This window comes from Meleagris gallopavo, chromosome 5 (assembly GCF_000146605.3).
Source record: "Meleagris gallopavo isolate NT-WF06-2002-E0010 breed Aviagen turkey brand Nicholas breeding stock chromosome 5, Turkey_5.1, whole genome shotgun sequence".
Taxonomy (NCBI): Eukaryota; Metazoa; Chordata; class Aves; order Galliformes; family Phasianidae; genus Meleagris; species Meleagris gallopavo.
In genome coordinates this window covers 17,430,351-17,449,776 of record NC_015015.2, presented here as the reverse complement: position 1 = coordinate 17,449,776, position 19,426 = coordinate 17,430,351, and the positions used below count along the sequence as shown (strand labels likewise).

Genomic DNA, 19,426 nt, shown 5'->3' with positions numbered 1-19,426 from the left:
CATTTTAAAGGCTTCTTTGGATTTTTTTTTTTTTTAACAGTGTTGACACTTTACAAACTAGGAGTCAAAAGGCATAGTATGCATATTTTATACAAAGTGTAATTATATCTTAGCAACTAGTAATGTGATGGAAATCAGAGGTGCAGTCACCATTGAACAAACAAGTTAGATTCAAATATTTTACTTTGAAATGTGCAGAGAGGACGAGTTGATTAGAGTTATCTGAGAGTCACTGATGTTCACTGTTTTATTATTTCTTTTATGTTTTCCATAGCCATCTTGAAACTATGTGGAAATGGGGTAGTGGAGATGATTCTCCTTCCAAAGCAGTAGTAAGTAATGAACTACTTTTCAGTAATAATTTCTCTAATGGATGTTATGCAGTAATATGTATTTGCTCTTTCATAAAGAAGTTGCTTGATTGCTTTTACCATCATTCGCTTTTATGACTCCATAAGTCAAATTGGGTTCTTGCTTCCATTCTGCATGATGTTTAATCATAACACCACTGCTCTGCTCCTCTTCATTATGCTTACATTGTTTTAAGAGAAAATTCAGAGCAGTTTTATGGGCTTTATCCCAAGTGTGTTATTTGTGCATAGTGTTCAGTAAAATATTTTGTTACCTCTAGGTCCAGTAACAGTACTACTGGATGTCATGATGAAAATCCAGTAGTTAAGAAAGTTCAGCCCTTGTACATTAAGTTGCTCAGCATTTGGTATAGCTATTAATTATTTTCATGATTTGTTTAGCCATTCAAAATCAGTGTTGTCAGGAAAAAAAATGTTATTTTAAATGAACTATTATGAACTATTGCTATAGTTACGTTAAAGCTTATTTTGGAAAAACTCTTATTGAGGGAAAGGTGAGGGATACTGTTTTTTATTTCTGCTTCCTTAAAAAATAAAGCTTTCTGTAAAGCCTCGAGTAGAGTTAGCTAGATCCACTTGAAGTCTTTCAGGTTTCTTTTTATGATTCCACACAGATCTTAGATCAGGGACAGAAGGGAAGGTTGCTGTACAAGAGCTCTATAAAGATGAGGAAAAGGAAGAAACTGCAAGGAATTTCTGAGGTGGCAAAATACAGAGATTGATTGGGTCTAAACAAAATGGTGGAATGGTCTGACCGAACCATAGTACAGTGAAGAGTGTTCCTACTTAGAAGAAATCAGATCATTACAACTATGTTGGGAGATCTTTTTAACATGGTTTTATATAACCCCTTCTGTTACTTTATCTGTCAAACTAGCTATGACCAGTCTGGTATGTGCACATATAGTAGATGCATGTTTTAATGTTGTGTTCTAAAAAGATTTGCTGTATGTGTTTAGAAAACAAACACACCCTCTTGCCTTTCAAGCCCCCTCCTCAGCCCCCTCCTCCCCCCAAAAAAACCCCACATCAAAACAGATGATTTTTTTGCACAAGGAGCATTGTCTGCACCATTTTGTTTGTTCAAAGTGTAGTTAATGTCTGCAGGCTGCGGGCTCACAAGATGCAAGAAGCATGTCGGTGACGGATTTGACTGAACAGCTGGCAAGTACTGAGCAGCTGGTAATACAGCTAAAGGAGCTTGTTCGAGAGAAGGATGCTGAGCTTCGAAATAAAGATCATCAGTTAAAGGTACCGTGTATGTGTTCCTGTCAAAAAGACTGTTTAAAAAAAATACTTCAGTCCTGTTTGCCGTAAGCTGATTTTGTATATAAAAGCTTAACAGTCAGCTACAGCAACTGGAGGAACTTCAGGATGCATTGCTAACAATTAGCTGTTACGGATGCCTGGATGTTCTAGGTTTTTGCCAACATATCGTCTGTTCCAAAAGTTAACTGAATTTGAATATTACACAGGCAGCAGTCTCTTCAGTCTCTTCCAAAACTTTGTTTTGGATTTAGATTTCTTAGTTTTGTTTTTAGATTTTTATCCGTTTGTTTTTAATGGGACACTTGAAGGATGCAGTTGCTCATGGAGCTGATTTAAGTTGTTTGTGACTCTGATGTTTGTAGGAGGAGAAGGAATCTGCTGATGCCAAACTTTCCAAAGTGAAGCTGCAAAACAAAGCCAAGGTTGCATCGTTAACCTCACAACTGGAAGAACTTAAGAAACAGTTGTCAGCATCAGGAGGCTCAGAGGAAAAAGCAGAACCAAAAAAGGTAAGTGCCTTTAAGCTCAGAAGTGGACAGTTTAATATGCTAGACTTGAATATGGAACTGAAGTCCCAGTTTTGAGCTGCTTTGATCAGGTTGCAATCAAGATAAACTTTGTAGTTGCTGTCTGCCTATCTGTATATTTCTATCTAATTTATTTTGCTATAGAAATTTAGAAAATTGTGCATTGTGCTTTCAAATTGTTTTAGTTAAATAAAAAACTAAAAAATTGTGCTGCTGTTTGTCTTATTAGCATCTCAAACTCTTCACACATGAGTCAGGAATATATGTTTTTGAGAGGAAATGAAACTAAAAAACCCACCTTGTAATTTTAATAACCAGAACAACCGTGGAAATCTAGAAATGGCCTTGGAAGCAAGGTTTGGATTAAATGTAGTAATCTCTCGTTTTAGCTGACCAGTATTTTACCAGAAACAGAGATTTTTTAAATTTGTTTATACTACTGCTTTCATATGAGTAGATTTGTTTTCCTTCTAGAAAGCATGTTTTAATGTCTTGTAACTTCTGTAATAACTTTAGTGAGACTTTAAGATTTGACTAATTATTTGAATATCTGATTTATTTTCCTAGCAGTTGGGTTTGATTTCTTTTGTAATGACAAATAATTTCTATAATCCAGTCATTGTGCCTTCTGAATTCTGATTGGAAATACTGTGATTTGGAGGGATTTAGTTGACACTTTTTTCCCCACTCCCTCCAACAGTTTCTTCTTTCCTCTGTGTTACATTGATTACACTTGCCAGGTTATGGCTTACAATGGCCAGAGGAAATAAATACCCCTTCTGCATGTTTCAGTTCACTTTGCATCAATAATTATTATTAATAGTTTAAATACGATGATTTCTACATGCTTAAAAGGAATACCATGCTGCCTTTGTTTAGCTTCTTGGATTTGTATATAAGGGAATGGAAATACCAACCACGAGTAAAGAGTACTTTATTTCACCAATATTGCTGTCGGAATAGGTGGAGGTACCCCAAAACCAGTCACTACCTATTTATGGTATTAAAGACTCCATGTTTTTGCAGGCATCAAGAGATGGTGACCAGGAAAACGCTGCAGCAAATCGTGGGAAAATATTGGTGCTGAGAAAGAGAATTGAAGAACTGGAATCCCAGATCACACAAAAAAATGAAGAGTTACAAAAAAAGGTGGTATTTTAAGTGATGCTTAGTGTGTGTTTTTTTCACATTTGTGGTGCATGGTTATATTTAAAGGCTAAACAGATGTTCTGAGAAAGTTTTTGATTGAGAAGAAAGAGAAGGATGTATCACAGAATCACGGAAACACCAAGGTTGGAAAAGACCTACAAGATCATCCAGTCCAACCATCTACCTATCACCAACAGTTCTCACTAAACCATGTCCCCCAACACAACGTCCATGTTATAATGTTATAACCTGCTTGAGAAAATACAGTAATAGTTGTTTTGTTGTGCCTTCAGTTAATGAATTCTCTAGAATACTTCTATGGTATTTTGATAGTAAATGGAAAAGAAAAAATTGTATGACCTGTGTGGTTTAATATCATCTTTAAACCTTTTATTTTAAATGAAAATGCTGTTTTGCTTGAGTTGCAAAAAGCAATTCATAATGGAAAGAAACGCAAGCAAGGAGTAATTTCATAGTATGTGTCCTGTGCATATTATTGACTGTAGAAAGTGGCAGGAATGTGAGTGCTGCAGAATTTCAGTGAGAAACAGACTTCGTAATTAAATGTCGTGGCTAAAATTGAACTGCGTTATAAATGTGGTGGCAGTTTTTTCAGTAACTTAAAATAGGCTGTAAGGAGGTAGTACAAACTGGTCTTCTGTGCTGTAGATGTTAGAAGTATAGATTACATGCTGTGTTGTCTTTTCATTTTCAGGATGCTGAATTGGAGGCTCAGCGCTATCGGGGGACTGAAATGGATGCCATGCTGGCAGAGAAAGAAAAGAAGTTAGCTGAAAGAGATGCCTATATCATCGATTTACAGATAGCATGTGGATCAGGTGGTGTTAACAATGAAGTACTCTTGCCCAATGAAGAGCTGAAGGTATATTTCATAGCAATTTCAAGGAACCCAACAAACCCTGCTGTTATATGATCAGTTCCTTTCTGAAGCATAAATAATCTGTCGTTATTCATGTGACTACAATTTTTTCACTTATTATCTCATTTATTTTGTTAGATCTAATATTTATTTACTTTAGTCAGTATCATTAATACTGACTTTGGAATCTGCTGACAAACTTCATACAAATTTATACCAAACCTGAATTTCTAGTTTAATGTGCTTAACATTAGAGGAAAGGCTAGAAGGTGATTCGTGATGATTGCTTTTTCTTTATTTTGGAGCCATTCTTCTTATCATTTTATGGTTTGCATTCTAAAGAACGAGCTATCCATTAAAGAATCATCCCTACAAAGCATGCAGATTCTTGTTCAGCAACTTAACAAGAAGGTTGGAGACAGTGAAGAAAAATGCAGCTTGTTCCAGGAAGAGATTGAGAGTCTTAAAAATGTTCAGAGCAATGAAAGAGAGCGTTTCCAAAAGATGGAAGCCACATATATAGAAAATGTAAGTAAGCACTGTAAAAACATTTACATTTGGTGGTGGAAGAAGTGATGTCTTAGCTGTAGTAGTGCTATCTCAATATCTGAGAAGAGCCATTCTTAATTTTCAGTGATTCTTGAGTTAAGGTCTAAATAATTATCAGGTGAAATAAAAAAACAATGAGACTGTCAGTAGATGGTTTGTACTGGTGATTATTGAAAATGAAAGTATTGTGCAAGGAGGGATTTTAACGATGTGGCTGATGTCTGTGCACAGAGGAACTAGGATGTAAATGAGTGAAATGAGTTGTGGAGCATTCTAGTAGAAGAACCTCCAAACCCTCTTCCTTGTGGCACTGTTCCTGAAGGTGCAGAAGTGTACACATGCAGTGTCTAGAGTTTTTGAGTTATTTAACCATTCTGAATACAGTCAGCATCCTCTTTTTCAGACTGAACAATCCCAGTTCCCTCAGCTGTTCCACATACAATTTTTGCTCCAAACCCAGCACAGCTTCATTGCCTTTCTCTGGAAATGCTCCAGGGCCTCAGTGTCTTTCTTGTCATTTGAAGTTTGTTACTGTAGATTTGAGGCACATTTCATGCAAGGTAGAGATTTATCTGTATGCATCATTGTCTTTGGTAATCACTGATTGATTGCTATATTTACTACTAAGTGGAAGCAAAACTCAGACTTATGGAACACATTATCTTGCTGTACTTTAGTTACTTCAGTGTTCTTTTAATGTACTTTTCTGAACAGGTTTCATATTTTCTTTGTATGTGTTTTCAGGTACGTGTGCTTCAAAATATAATTCATGAAAAGGAAAAAGAGCTGGAAGCACAGGGAAAAAAGCATGAGCAGGAGCTCTTTAAATTAGCTGCTAAATCTGATGCAAGTGCTGACTTAGAACAGGTGTGTTGCTTTGGAAACTCGGTAAATTGCTTTGATTTAGCTGTGGGAGTTTGGAATAATGTAATTAACAACCAGTATCACAGAATCACAAAGACTTCTATGACACTGTTCAGGTGTCTTGTTTGGAAACTAAAGATGGGATGTTCACTTTGTTTTCTGAAAGTGTTAACCTCTATATTGATAGCTTGATTTTTTTTGCTAGCTATTAAAGGCCCTGAAGCAGAAGCTCCATGAAAAGGAAGAAGTCATGCTGGGAAGAACACAGGTTATAGATGTGCTGCAAAAAGAACTGGATGCCAAGGACCAGGAGTTGAAAGTAAGAAATATCGTATGCACCCTGCTCAACTCACCTGATCAATTACAAGTTCCAAAAACTGTTGATTGTGTACAAAGATGATTCTGTGTAAAATACTTTGACAGTGCTCTGGATGGTTTTCACACATGCTGATAATGTAATCATGATTGTGCAAACAAATATTAATTTCAGTTAGGAAATGAATTTTAAGGAGAAATAAATCCCATGAAATACAAAATTGTCAGTTGTCACCCATAGTTTTGATTCATTTATTATATATGAAAGACTTTTTGCTGTCAAAAAACTTCAGTTTCTCTAGTTCAGAGTTTTGGAGAGAACTCCAAAACTGAGGCTTTCTTTTTTTTTCCCTAAAGAGAATGTTTTGCTAGTAGTGTGCCCTTCCTTTTGAAGTATTTCTACTGATTGCAAAACCTATAGCTAATCAGGTTTCTTTGTGTTTAAGCACCTATTGTGAACCCTGATTATAGCCTTTTAAGTGCTGCTACTTCAGTTCAACAATGTAGGAAAAGGACATTGCAGTTCCTCAAGCTTTTGAGACTCTTTGCCGAAACAACTTGTTTGAGAAGTGTCAGGACCAGCAATCTAGCCATAATATTTCTAAAATATTTTCCACTTGCCAAGAGGGTTGTCAGACTCACAATCCATTAAAAATTATTTAAACTGTGTATGTAACCAGGTAGGCATCCTGTCCTGATGACATAGTCAGGATCCACAGCAAAAATGATCTACGAGCTGTTATCCTAGCTGAATCAGTGCTTTATTCATCCTTCACATTTATTATGTGTTGTGCCTTATGCAGGCTTTTGTTTTTTGTTGTTTTTTTTTCCTGGGGTTAGATGTATCTTGGAGGAAGATGCTCTACAGGAATAGTACCCAGTGCTAATGCACTGAGGGGACAGAAATGCACAACTTGAGGATAGTGGGAAAGGTGAAATATGACAACATGAACTTAGAACAGTTTTAACTGTTGTGGATCCTTGATCTTAGTATCAAAATATCAGGAAGTCTTCCTTTACTTATGCAGTATAATCACATTTTGAAAATATTGTCTCTGCTGTCCTTCACAACCTCTTTACGTGGACAGTTTATGGATTATGAATGCTGGCTTTTGTACAGCAAATCTTATCTGTTGAACTGCTGTCATACTCTTCTAGGGAGATCTGTAATCTTTTCTACCTCTTGTATTATAACTACTATGAAAGCACTGAAAGTAGAATAAGCACCAACAGAGAACTAGTTAGCAACAGGATTCTGTAAAAAACAGCTAGACTGTAGTTTGCTAGTTTAAATTCTAACAATGTAAGTAACAACATCTGAATGGTGTTATAGTGAACATTCTCAATCCTTGATATCACTGTTAGATCTTGCAGTTTTCCTGTACGCCATACAACAGAACATTCATTTTTATTCCACTTTTGCCTATGGGGAGATGTTGTATGTAGTTTGCACCCAAAAATAGCAGTGCTGGTTTTTGAAGTTCCCATGGAGCCCTTTGAAATTGAAGCTGGGTTTTTTGTACTAGAGCCAGTTGGCCAACAGCAGCATCCTTTTCTGATTACAACACGATGAAGTGTGTAAGAATGTACATATAATGTTTCACAGTGGTACTGAAAATACTTCATATCAGAAAATAAACTTTTTTTTTTTTAACAGGAGATTACTGAAAACATGAAACGTCTGCAGTCTGAAAAAGAAAACCTCCAGTCCAAACTGGATGCTGAGAGGCATGTATTGAGAGCACAGATAAAAGATATGATGGAGAAACACATGCTTGAAATGACAGAAGCCAGGGAGAAATACAATGCTGAGCTGCATGAAATTCAAGAGAAACATGAAACTGAGCTGCAAGAGAAAGATCAGGCTCTGTTTCAGCTTAAGAAACAAGTGGCAGAATTAACTGGTAGTGGGCAGAGTAACTCAAAAGATGTTGCAGATCTGGAGTCTACATCCAAAGAGAAGATGGAAGAATTAGAAGGTATCCTATTTAAAAAGTTGTCATGTATGAAATTACTTTGCACCATACCCTTTCATACTGTATGCCAATTTCATTCGTTTTTCAAATAGAGCTCCATAAAATCCACTGGAAAAAGTTATCACCACAAAAAGTACATGTGCAGAAGCACTGTTATTGTGAGGGTTATGGGAATGTAAAGATATCACTGTAAGTTGCTCACTACATTTCTTAATGTTTTTCTTCTCTAAATGCAGTTGTCTTGTTTAAGTGTTACTTTCAGTTGCTAAAGAAATTAAACATAAGTCCTTACTGATAATTGTTCTAGGATTTTAAGTAATTTTTATGCCTTGCTTTTTAGTACAATTGAAATTGAAGACAGAAGAGGCCAGCAAATCTGAAGCTAAGTTTCTGAAAATGAAGGCTTGGTCTAAATCAAGAATCAAACAGTTGGAAGATGAGCTGAAAAATGTATGTGCAGCATTTTTTAATGCTACAAACCTGTTTATAAAATGTCTTTACTTCACTGAAAAAAGTAAAATATGGGGTAAATAGAATATTGAAATAATTCATTCAAAATAGCTATATTTTAGTATAAAAATAGTATAAAAATTGAATGAAAGCTAAATGTTGATACAGGAGGAAATTGCAACAACAAAATGTACAAATTTTGATGCATTTAAAAAGCTTACAGCTGCTTTTCATTTTAGTTCTCATCGAAGAATAATGATCTGTCAGCCTTGAACAATCGTGTGTCAGAATTAGAAGTTGAAAAAGAAGAACTGGAATTAAAACTGCAATCATTACAAGAAATAAGAACTCAGAATGGTAAAACAAGGGAAAAAGCTAATAAAAATATCTTTTTTACTACTCTATTGCAGATGGTTCAGAGTAAAGAGGCAAGGAGGGTTAAATGGACTTTTGACTTGTTTGTTCTAAATTTCCAGTATATATCTTTTCTTTTTTCAAACAGATTTGGAGGTAACTTCATGCTGCTTTGAGCAACAGCATACACTACTTAACTCAGAGTTGCAACTCTGTTGTTCCTTCCCTAAACGTTCTTGTGCTTTATTGTTCAGGCCTTGTTGTATTTGACAGAATGTGTATCAGGTTCTCTAGTAAAGTGGAAGAGGTATTTTCTTAGGACGAAAAATGAGCATATTTGGAAAAATGTAGCAGAGTATGTATAATAAATGGTAAAGAGCAGTGAGCTTAAATTAAGAATTATCTCAAATGTTTTTTTTTTTTCTTGTATAAAGATTTTGAGAAAAACTTTTGTATAAAACCTCAGAGTGGTAATTAGATTTAAAATACAGCTCAAAGAGATTTTTTTTGTCTTATCTTGTTAGTTTTTATGACATTCTTTTTTTTTTTTTAATGGAAAATGGTAGAATTTTCAGTTTAGTGGTCTAAACTGTTAGTCGATTAAATTTAAAGCACTCACTCATCAGTATTTAATAAACAAGAAGTCAGTCTTGTGGGTAAGTGGACAGCATAGCCGAGCACAGGCCTTCTTATTGAAGTCAATCAACTAAATTTCCATTTTGATTCTTTTTTCTGTGCCTTTATTGATCCTCCAATGGTTTTGCATCATAAGAAACCTAATTCATGATTTTCTTTTTGTAGAAGAATTGCTGACTAAGCTAGAAATCTATGAAGAGCAGCAAAGGAAGTTGCAAGCTGATCTTGACCAAGTTACAAAGAGAGCAGCTTCACAGGTTAAGTTTAAAATTGATTTGTATGAATTACTGATTGGCTCAGATGGCACATTGGAAAGTATGTTCATTGAATCTTGGTGCTAAAGATGAGTGATACATGAAATTGAGATGTCAGTAGCTGTTAAGTAACAAGCTGATAGGATTTGAATTACTTAAATGTGGATTTCTACTTACTTTTTCACATACTTTAAATTATGTTTCCCTAAACTGCTTATGATTTGTTTAGTTACATTTAACAGAAATTATTGAAGTGTGACTTCTTATTACTTTGTGTATGACCTGAGTAACTTTCAGAAGAAAATAACAAATCTTAACAAATATCCAGGCATGGATGGCAGAGGGAGAAGATTCAGAAAATTATCCCAAAAGACTTCCAGATAGGTTAAAAGCATATGTTACTCTTAGTTCTAAGTGATTTTGTACAAGCCTAACAACAAAGCCAGTTTGAACATACTTTGCTGAAAGTGTTATCTATGAACTTTAATTAAATTTTTTTGTTTGTTTGATTGTTAAATTTATAAAACGAGACTTTCTTTTGAGGGGAAGGCAGAAACATTCTACTCGTGGATAAAAGTAATAGAGATTTCTTAAGGAAAGGAAGTTAAATATTGTTCTACTTTGAAATATTTCAAGATGAAAATGTACAATAATAATATTTTGGTTAAAAAAAACACTTTTTGTTTAAGAAGTATATTTCAGACTAAAAGTGCAATTGGCAAGTAGCATTTTAGATATTTTGCTAAGTGGTGAGGTTTGCTTTTTATACCATCCACGATAATATCTTCATTTTCACAGATATTTATGTGAACTGGTGAATAATATGGATAATTTTCTCTGTGAATGGCTTGCCAAATTAAAAAGTCATTTATGTTCATGGTGGGGATTTGGTGAATATATTTTCATGTCCACTTTGTCTTGTTAGGCTAGTGAATCAGGTAGTGTGGATGAATTGCAGAGTCAACTCTTGGAATGGCAAGAAAATGTACCAGAATCAGAGGAGTCGCGTGATCGCGTCAGAGAAGAGAAATCTGCTATGGCCTTGAGAATGGCTCAGATTGAGGAGGAGAGAGAAGGTGGGTTGTTTTTCTTAGTTAAGTTATCACCTACATATGATGTGCAATCACATCTTATATCTTTGTGTATTCTACTGCAGACTGAATTTATACTATTCTACCATGACTATTTTATGCAATCTTGAGAATTATATATAGCTAGTGAATTAGCTTAAATTTGCATTTTTAGTTTTTTTCCTATGTCCTTGAATCTTTTTTCCATATGTTCATTTTTTTTTCTTCTTTGTATCATTTTTATGAGTAGATGTGCTTGTCCTGTTTCCCCTCCAAGTTGCTGCTCTGTAAGAAAGCTTGAACTTATTTCGGAAGTGTACTGTCCACATATGAATGAACAGTGCTCAAAAAGCTCACCGTATGTTAAAGCTGCCTGCCTTGAACAGGGAGTAAAGGTGTGGGAAACTGTGGTACTGGTTTAAATTTGATACTGGGTGGCGCTTTAGTAAAATGCAGGACAATTTTTCCCTTTAAATGTCATTAATCAGAAACTTTCCTTTAGTAGTCTGTTAACAAGTGTCACTTGTGTGGTTGGTTGAATAACAGTAAGTGTTACAGAAAATAACATTTTGGGTGATCTCAAGTATTGAAGTTTTCTAAATTATTAATTAAACAGTTGATGAGAAAATGAAACAGCTTCTGTTAAATCTCATAAAAGTCTGGTTAAATTTCAGTTAGTTTTTACTGCTTATTTCCCAGACCTTTTAGTACTTCATTATAACTTTTGTCCCATTAGTTAATGGATCAACAGCACATTTTAGTGTGCACAACCTACCATCATAATTAATTCAGTTAAAGAACTTGAGTCTTCTCTTTCTAATGTGCAATTGATTAATTATTTTTCATTTAAAGGATGAATTTGGAAGTTCAGTATGTAAGCATAGAATTGTTTTAAAGATCTTGTCTCATCTTTTTGAGAGTTTTACCATGTAATACTTTGGACGAGAATAATATTCCCTTCATTAAAACTACCTGTTATCTCATATGTGGTAACTACAGATCCACATGCAATATTAATAGCAGTTGTAAAATTTCATCTGCGTCAGTCTGTGTTTAATTTTGCATTTTTTCCCCTTGGGATAAGCATGACCTTTCTGTTTCTGTTTGGTTTTTTTGGTGTTTTTTTCCTGCCGTTACACCTGATGAGCCCTCAGCGTCCCTTCCCCCTCCACTCCTACCCTACACTGCGATTTGGTCAGCCAGTGAGAACATAGTTTCCCATCAGTTTTGTGCATGCAGGTTCCTGCAGCAATGGCAACTTGTAATATACTGTTGTTGATTTCTTCTGATGATGGTTCTTTTGAGGAAATTGCCAACAGTACCTTATAATATTTGCCATTGATGGTATGTGGGTTTTAACAGTGTGTGTAACAAATGCTGTCTTTCAACTTAATTTTTTTCCCTCTTGCAAAGCCCATTTCTTCATTTACATTAACTGAGTTGTGTTTCTTTATTTTTCTTTGTTGTAACAGCTGACTCCATATTTCTAGAGGAAAAAATTCTTAGCTTGCTGCAACTGGATATAACTAAATAAGAATTGAATTTATTTAGAAATTCTTAATAGAAATTGAAATTCAGTAGCATGTAAAGAAAAACAATTATATTCCCCCATGTAAGTTACAGGATTTATTTGCATTAATATTAGTTACCAATATTTTAAGCAATCTAGAAACCCACTACTCGTTCTGTCATAGACTATGGGAATTTGCCAAGTTAGGCAATTTTCTGTTTTGGAATGAATGTATGAAGAGCTACAGAATCCTAGGGGGATGATAGTGTTGATTGGTGTCTATAAATTCTGGCTTGTTTCCTCTGCAAACCACTGAATATTGTAACATGAACAGTAACACATAGAAGTATAGATACATTATTAATTTGAATGTTAATTTGAATGCACCGTGAATCAGAATAAAAGTGTTTTATTCAGGTTTTTACTTCAGATATTGCAAATGAAAGGCTTCCTATGCTGCTGCAAAATATTAGAAAATATATTTACTTACTAACTGTTGTTAAAGTAATGCTGAATTTAACTGAAAGTGTTTTAATGTTTAACAAAGGGTTTTACACCATTCTAAAGCTCCAATTTCTACATTGTCGTTTTTCATCTGACAATGGTAATGTCGTTTTTTCTTTCACTATCAAAACCAAAAATAGTTGGGTTCCTAAAGAATAGTGTACTTTTCATTCTGATGATACTTAAAAGGAGATGTCTTCAATTTAAACTTGAAGGCATTTAATTTTTTTAAAGAAGGAATTAAATTCTGATCTTGAATAACACTTCCTCTTTGAATTGCTTTCTGGACTACAATAATAGTTCCGTAAGCAAATATTTAAGGTGATCAGAATTTGGCATTCGTATATTTGTATATATACATATATGCTTTGAAAAAGCACATGTAGTGATTAAATACAAAATAAAAAACAAAGTTGAATTCATGTTTGCACAAAAGTGTGCAAAATGAAAGCTGATAAAGTGACTGTGCAAGAAACCAAAATGTAATTGAAACCAAAATTTAATTAAAACCATAAGGGAAATCCAGTTCTGCAGTCTTGCTTAAATGGCCCTTAAAGGTTTTCTTTAACATCTTTTGCTTGAGTCTTTTATGGTTGTTAAGTATGTAGTTTTTAAATATTATAGGAAGAAGTTTACTGCCATCTAGTAGGTGGTATAGGAGTGTGCTTTAATGAAATCTGTTGAATAAGTTGTCCTTGTACAATTGAGATGAAAGCTGAGCATTCCCAGTGTGATCTACTACTTTTTGGGTTATACTTCACTGATGCATAAGTAAAATGTTGTCTGAACTTTGCATGTTATGAAGACAACTGTGTATTGATATGGTTAAGTTGAAAGCTATAGCTGCGATTGTCTTATTTTCAGTTGAAGTATGGAGCCACCTTTACTTTCATTTCTTTTCACCAGCTGTTCTGTTTTGTCTGCTTTGCATGATACACCTATTACCTAATCTGTCACCCCAAATGTGTTTTGTCATATCACAAAACAGATGGGAATGTACTTAAAATGAAAAAGCATTTCTAACAATGAACAAGATGCATACCTTAGCTTTCATATTCTGAATTTATTCAGTGTGGTTTTTTTTGTTTTTTTTTAAACAGTGGTTCTGTATTTGTCTTTAAAAAGAATGGTATTATTAATGTATGATAAGATGGTTTGATGCCAGTTGCAGTGTAACATTTGCTTGTGACTTCCTCAAATTATCATATTTGCACTAAAATTGAAGCCGAAATGGACACATTACTTACATGAAATTGATGTGATTGTTCACATTACAAAAAGCACAGCTGTCTCAGCTGATATTATTATACATATTGGGTATATTTTAACCTGGTAGATCGAAAGGCTATGTAATTTGGCCTTGAATTGGTTGGATTTATTATTGTTATTTTGGCGTAACCTCACCCTTTCCAATCTCTTGTTTTAAGACTTCCTTTAGAGTGACGAAGAAGTAATGCTAGACTTCAGTTTGCTTCTTCTTAGTGAGATAGATATACAGTCTCTATTTTTGTGTTCTACTAAGTAACACTGGAGGGAAATCACAAGGTGAATGCTGTGGATTGCTTCTTTAATCTTGTTCTGTCAGTCATTCATAGGGACTTCAGCCTGTCCCAGGTCTCTTTTCATGTAGTAGTGTCTGATATAATTGTAATTACTTTCCTGTGGCACAAAACTGATTGAGGATGACTGGTTCTTTCCTGGCTGCTCTGATCCAGCCATAGTCTCAGGGCAACAGGAGCTGGAGGAGGAACTGACCACAGTTCAAGGAATGGGCAGGCTGGATCAGGCGGGAAGAAAAAGTAATCAGACCAACAGGAATCTTCAGGTGGGTTAAAAGTTACATATATATACTTTTACCTGAATGTTAATGAAAATATGATGCTTTACAGTTGGATAGGTTAAGGGCTCATGAGCTTAGATCTGTTATGTAAGTGAATACTAGACAGATATAGTAGTAAATTTTAAATGCTTGTGAATGTAGCCAGAAGATGAGGAGCAATTCTAGTGGCATAACAGTTCTCTGTTCCTTGAGTAACGAGCCTGCTTAATTTTACATTGAAAAATTATGAGTCTCCCTCTGGAGTAATTCATATCCTTGTAGCTGTGTACATGCTTCATATGTTAAGGCCATGTTTTGTGTTAGATACAGTCTTTATTAATTTCTCTGCAGGGAGATTTATAGAATAGTTAGTAATTAGTGTCAGTTCATTCAGGTTAACTTTTTGGTACTTGGTGCTGTTGCTTGCAAAAAAAAAAAAATCCCAATATTTTATAAAAATAATTAGAATGTCACTTGCATAAACTTGCTGTTGGAAGAATAATTTTATGTTTAGTTAATTCCAGTACTTCACCCTGATTTTCAGAGGATGCTGTTAACTGTGGAAACTGGAACTAATTAACGTTTCCAAACATAATTATTTGTTGGCCTCTCGGATGCCTGAGGGTGTCTTCAAAGCTGTAGTAGGTCCTGCACAAAGCCTGTGGAGGATTCTGCTTCTCTGGAAATGATAGTTTAAGGCTGGACAGGTGTCCATGGTGGTCACATATGCTTACATTTATGCATCTGAATCATTTGCTGGATTTTATAATATTTAACTGAAACTACACTTCTAATAACGGAATATGTATTTTACCCTTCCTTCTTTTCTTCTTTTAATTAAATGTCATTCTTATATTTTGCATGTAGGAAGAGTACAGCTTTGATAGGAAACAATGCTTTCAAGAAGCATTGAATGTCACCCTGGATAGCACTGATTCAGCTGAAGGAGAAAATATGGGAGGTTGGTGGCCAGAATACACTTCACCTAATGCAGGTGTGATAGAGACTAGACAGTTTATTAAAGCATGCACAGCATCTGTATTTTGTGTCTATTTTTGTTTTCAAAATTCAACTAACAACCCATTTGTGGTGTATTCTATTCTTTGTTGAATTTTTTTGGCTTGCGTTTTCTTCTGTTTCATTTTAAGCATGTGCGTGCTGGATGAACTGCCTAGTTTTGGTTCAGAAGTAGAATATAAATATTATTAAACGCTGGAATTGTTTGAGCCTTGCTGCCTGTGAAGTACCCTATGTGGCAAAATCATGTGGTTTTTAAGTTGAGTCATGTTCCTGTGAGTGTGTTTCCAATCTACATAACTGTTTTGTTTGGAAAACAGAATTATATTGCACTGCTGTGTGCTTTGTTTTAAAGATCAAATAGTTGTTTTTTAGTGTGGATGCTCTTCTGTCTGTGGTATAAGCTACTAGTATGTGTTGTTAGTAAAATGCAGTAGATGCACTTGCAAATTTTGATATAGACCAGTTTACTTTCTTAATATAGCTTAAAATCTGACCTTGTAATTATATTAACTTATGATTAAAGTAACATCACCCTTATTATTAATTGGGACACAATATTGATTAAAATATTTCTGCGAGGTTCTCTATGAGTTACTGAGTTTTGCAAGTAGATTTTAGGTTTTGAAAAGTTATGGGTATGTTTATCATTTAATATTTGCATGTACAAGACCTCAAGCATTTCCACTGGAAGTGGTTGAGATCTAATTGTGCCCAACAATGCCAAAAATTGTGAATATAAAGGTGAAAGTTATTTTTTTAATAGATCTTTCTTGAGATAATTCTTCCTCTTTGACTTAAATAGGCTTACGGAGTGTAGTTGAAGAGTTGGAATTGGAAAGAAATCAACTGCAGGAACAAATTCTGTTTCTAGAAGAACGTTGTCAGGATTTGGAAGATAGATTGCAGCTTCAAGGTAGAATGGAAGCTCTTCAGGTGAGCTTTTGCACTTCTCTAAAAACTGCTATTGTTAAGAGAATCGTTTAGTTCTCTCTTCATATTCTTACAACTATAGCCTACAGTAGCACAAAAGTGTAAATTTGCAGCTAGCACAAATACCTAAAACCTATTTTATAGTTTCTGTTGGCTGAGAGTCTACACATGCTATCTTATGCTCTAAAGTTTACACCTGTCACTTCTATTCAGTAAAAGTAGAAGTCAGCGCATAAAAAAAACTTGGTTGGAAGTAAGCTTCATTAATTGTTGCAGAAACATGGTAAAGGTCAAAATATTTTTTATCACTTTCTGTAGGATGCCTTTGTTAAAAGAACAAGAGCTGAATTTTTTTTTTTTACTACTAAATAAGTCTCTCTCACATCCCTTAATTCATAGTTATAGCTCACATACCACATACACATAATATATTCATAATATAAATACATAACAGATATTTTAATCTATGCTGCAATCAGTGAATGCACCAGAACAGTAACATAAATACTTAAATCGGAGTTTTTAAATACTTTTATGGTATTGCCTGACTGCTAAGTTACTATGTTCAATACTTCCTAAACCTACTTTCCACAAAATGATGAAACTGAGGTCTTCTCATGCTCCTCTAGCTTGGTACGTTGTTCGTATTCTTTACCTGCTAAGTTGCACCTATTTATTTATTCATTTATAATTAATTTAAGGTAAAAACAAACTTATTAATATCTGAGAATCTTTTAACAAAACCTTTTGATACAGGTAACGTTTGATGTAAAGGAAGAAGGGCAGCTATTGAGGGCGGTACAGGTGTGTTCTGCCTCTTCCAGAATGCTAGCTTATTTTCATTAGAGGTGACAAGTTTGCCACGTTTGTCCTTTTTGATGTTGGTTCTGAATATGTGTTTTGCTTTTTGGTTGCCATTAGATTTTTTTGTGGTTTTATTTTTGAATGGGTGCTGTGAATCTGACTAGAGTAGGGCATTTGCACTGTTTTTTGTTGTTTTTTTTTTTTAAGTGTGTGAATGGAGCTTGCTTTCTTTTTCTTCTTTTCTCTGCAACTCCCTGTATGCTAATCTAGTCTCCTGCAGATTTTTTCAGTTGAAAAAAAACATGCTAAGAAGTTGCCCATTTAATATTATCTTCAAATCAATGAGGAAAGTGTATTTTCAAAGCTGTAGCTTCCCCTATTGAATAAGATGCCTTAACACAGTGTGTGTGTGTTGCTTTGGGTATAGAGCAACGATTCTTGAGTTCATTCTATTATAGCATCACTGTAGGAAGTATTTCTGAAAGGTGGGTTGCATCTATCTGAACTTATGATATTAATGTTGTATTTTGAACTGATGAGTGCTAATATGCTAACAGTCTCTTATTACATAAAATGCAAATCTTCTAATGAGTCAGGTTTTTGGAACTCTAGTTCTCTTATGCTATTCTATGTGTGCAGTAATCCTCTTGATTAACTTTTTGTTGCAGAATGAAAATGAACGTTTTCAAAGTCAGCTCACCCAGTTACGCAATCAACAGATTCGAGATGCCGAAAAGCATCAAATTCTGATCTCTGGCTTGAATGAGCAGCTAAAAGGGTAAAAGAAAGGCTCTTTATAACTCCATTGAATATTTGCTTTCTTTGCTTTAAACTTAAATTTCTAATGGACCAGAAGTGTCATCTGTTAAAACATGTAAACTTGATACTTGTTTCTGATTGCAGTCAAGATATTTTTGGACTTGGAAATTTAAATGGAAATTGTAGAAATGATTATTCTTTTAGGAACACAGTTTGGGGGCTAATAAATCTGGAAAGCCTAAAGCAAACTTTGTTTTCAAAATGGAATTTAGTTATCAAAGGTCTACAAATGTGCTTTCTTATCAGGTTGAGTGACCAAAATAGCTTCCTTGAAACTTCACTTGGAGAAAAAGAAGAAAAACTGCTAAGCTTAACAGAAAAACTAGAACAAATTGAAACTTTGAGAAAACTGCTTCAAGAAAGGGATCTGTTGAACAAAGAGCTAGGAGAGAAGTTTGTGCATAATGAACAAAACGTAAGTTACTAAATAGTATATAATTTATTAGAACTGGTGAACATTGGCCTTAACTTTTAATTTGTATTCCAGAAGTAAAATTCCTGTTTTTCTAGCCAAAGTATTTGGCTCTTTTGTTTCATTGCAGCTTTGTTCACATCATGTAATTACTTTGCTTAAAGTTGGGTGTAATGATTACTTAGCCACACCACAGAGATTTGCATGAATGTATTGTGTTTTTTGAGTGAAATGTTGTCTTAATTAATTTCATTATATACATATCACTTTTAGTTAAGTTCAATCTTATAACTCTAGCATCACACTTTAAATATGTTCCTGTGATATAAATTTTTATTTTTAATACTAAGCTGAAAGAAGCCTTAAAGAAATGCAGTGTGTATGAAGTGGAGAACGCCGAGCAGAAAAAAGTCATCAGTGATCTAACAGAAAAAGTTGCTACACTGAAGGAAAAGGTAACTCATAAAATGAAAATAAGGAACTTCCTTATATTTTGAAATGGTTCATTTAAATGTGAGGAAAAAAAACCCAACAACCTTGAGCATTAATTATACTGTAGATCTTATACACTGACCTTTCTGTATGCTAAAACGATCTAAAATATAACATTATTGTCTTGTGACTGTACTGTTGGGTAGGTCATTGTTACAGTTGATAAAAGTATCGCAGTGTTACAGTTGGAAAGAATATCATGGAGAAATGGAAAGAAACTAACAGAGAAGGAGTGCTCACCCATACTCAAACATTCAGGCTCGGGATGAAAGATTCCACAAAGAAGGGATTTCCAGAAAGAGATCCTTCCCTAGTGCTAGTCAGCCCTTAAATGGGGTCTTCTGGCCACACAGGTGAATTGCCTTCACCTGTACTCCCATGGCTGACCCAGTCCTTGCTTCAGGTGATCAATCAGTGGTTCAGGCTGTGACTCAACAGTTTCCATACAGTCA

At 34.6% G+C, this 19,426-nt stretch overlaps 1 protein-coding gene across 1 annotated transcript in view; it reads left to right on the top strand.

Annotated features, from left to right (window-relative positions):
• The first annotated feature begins 254 nt into the window (after window positions 1-254).
• Window positions 255-19,426, top strand: part of LOC100541605 (golgin subfamily B member 1-like) — a 39,727-nt gene continuing 20,555 nt past the window's right edge. The window contains exons 1-19 of the mRNA XM_031553491.1: window positions 255-332; window positions 1,479-1,622; window positions 2,003-2,149; window positions 3,194-3,316; window positions 4,032-4,199; window positions 4,539-4,724; window positions 5,490-5,612; window positions 5,815-5,928; window positions 7,582-7,903; window positions 8,241-8,350; window positions 8,590-8,707; window positions 9,506-9,597; window positions 10,520-10,670; window positions 14,394-14,503; window positions 15,365-15,491; window positions 16,320-16,450; window positions 17,920-18,029; window positions 18,317-18,485; window positions 18,833-18,937. Coding sequence (XP_031409351.1) covers window positions 288-332; window positions 1,479-1,622; window positions 2,003-2,149; window positions 3,194-3,316; window positions 4,032-4,199; window positions 4,539-4,724; window positions 5,490-5,612; window positions 5,815-5,928; window positions 7,582-7,903; window positions 8,241-8,350; window positions 8,590-8,707; window positions 9,506-9,597; window positions 10,520-10,670; window positions 14,394-14,503; window positions 15,365-15,491; window positions 16,320-16,450; window positions 17,920-18,029; window positions 18,317-18,485; window positions 18,833-18,937 — 2,595 coding nt within the window. The 5' untranslated portion in view covers window positions 255-287. The remainder of the gene's footprint in view (window positions 333-1,478; window positions 1,623-2,002; window positions 2,150-3,193; window positions 3,317-4,031; window positions 4,200-4,538; window positions 4,725-5,489; window positions 5,613-5,814; window positions 5,929-7,581; window positions 7,904-8,240; window positions 8,351-8,589; window positions 8,708-9,505; window positions 9,598-10,519; window positions 10,671-14,393; window positions 14,504-15,364; window positions 15,492-16,319; window positions 16,451-17,919; window positions 18,030-18,316; window positions 18,486-18,832; window positions 18,938-19,426) is intronic.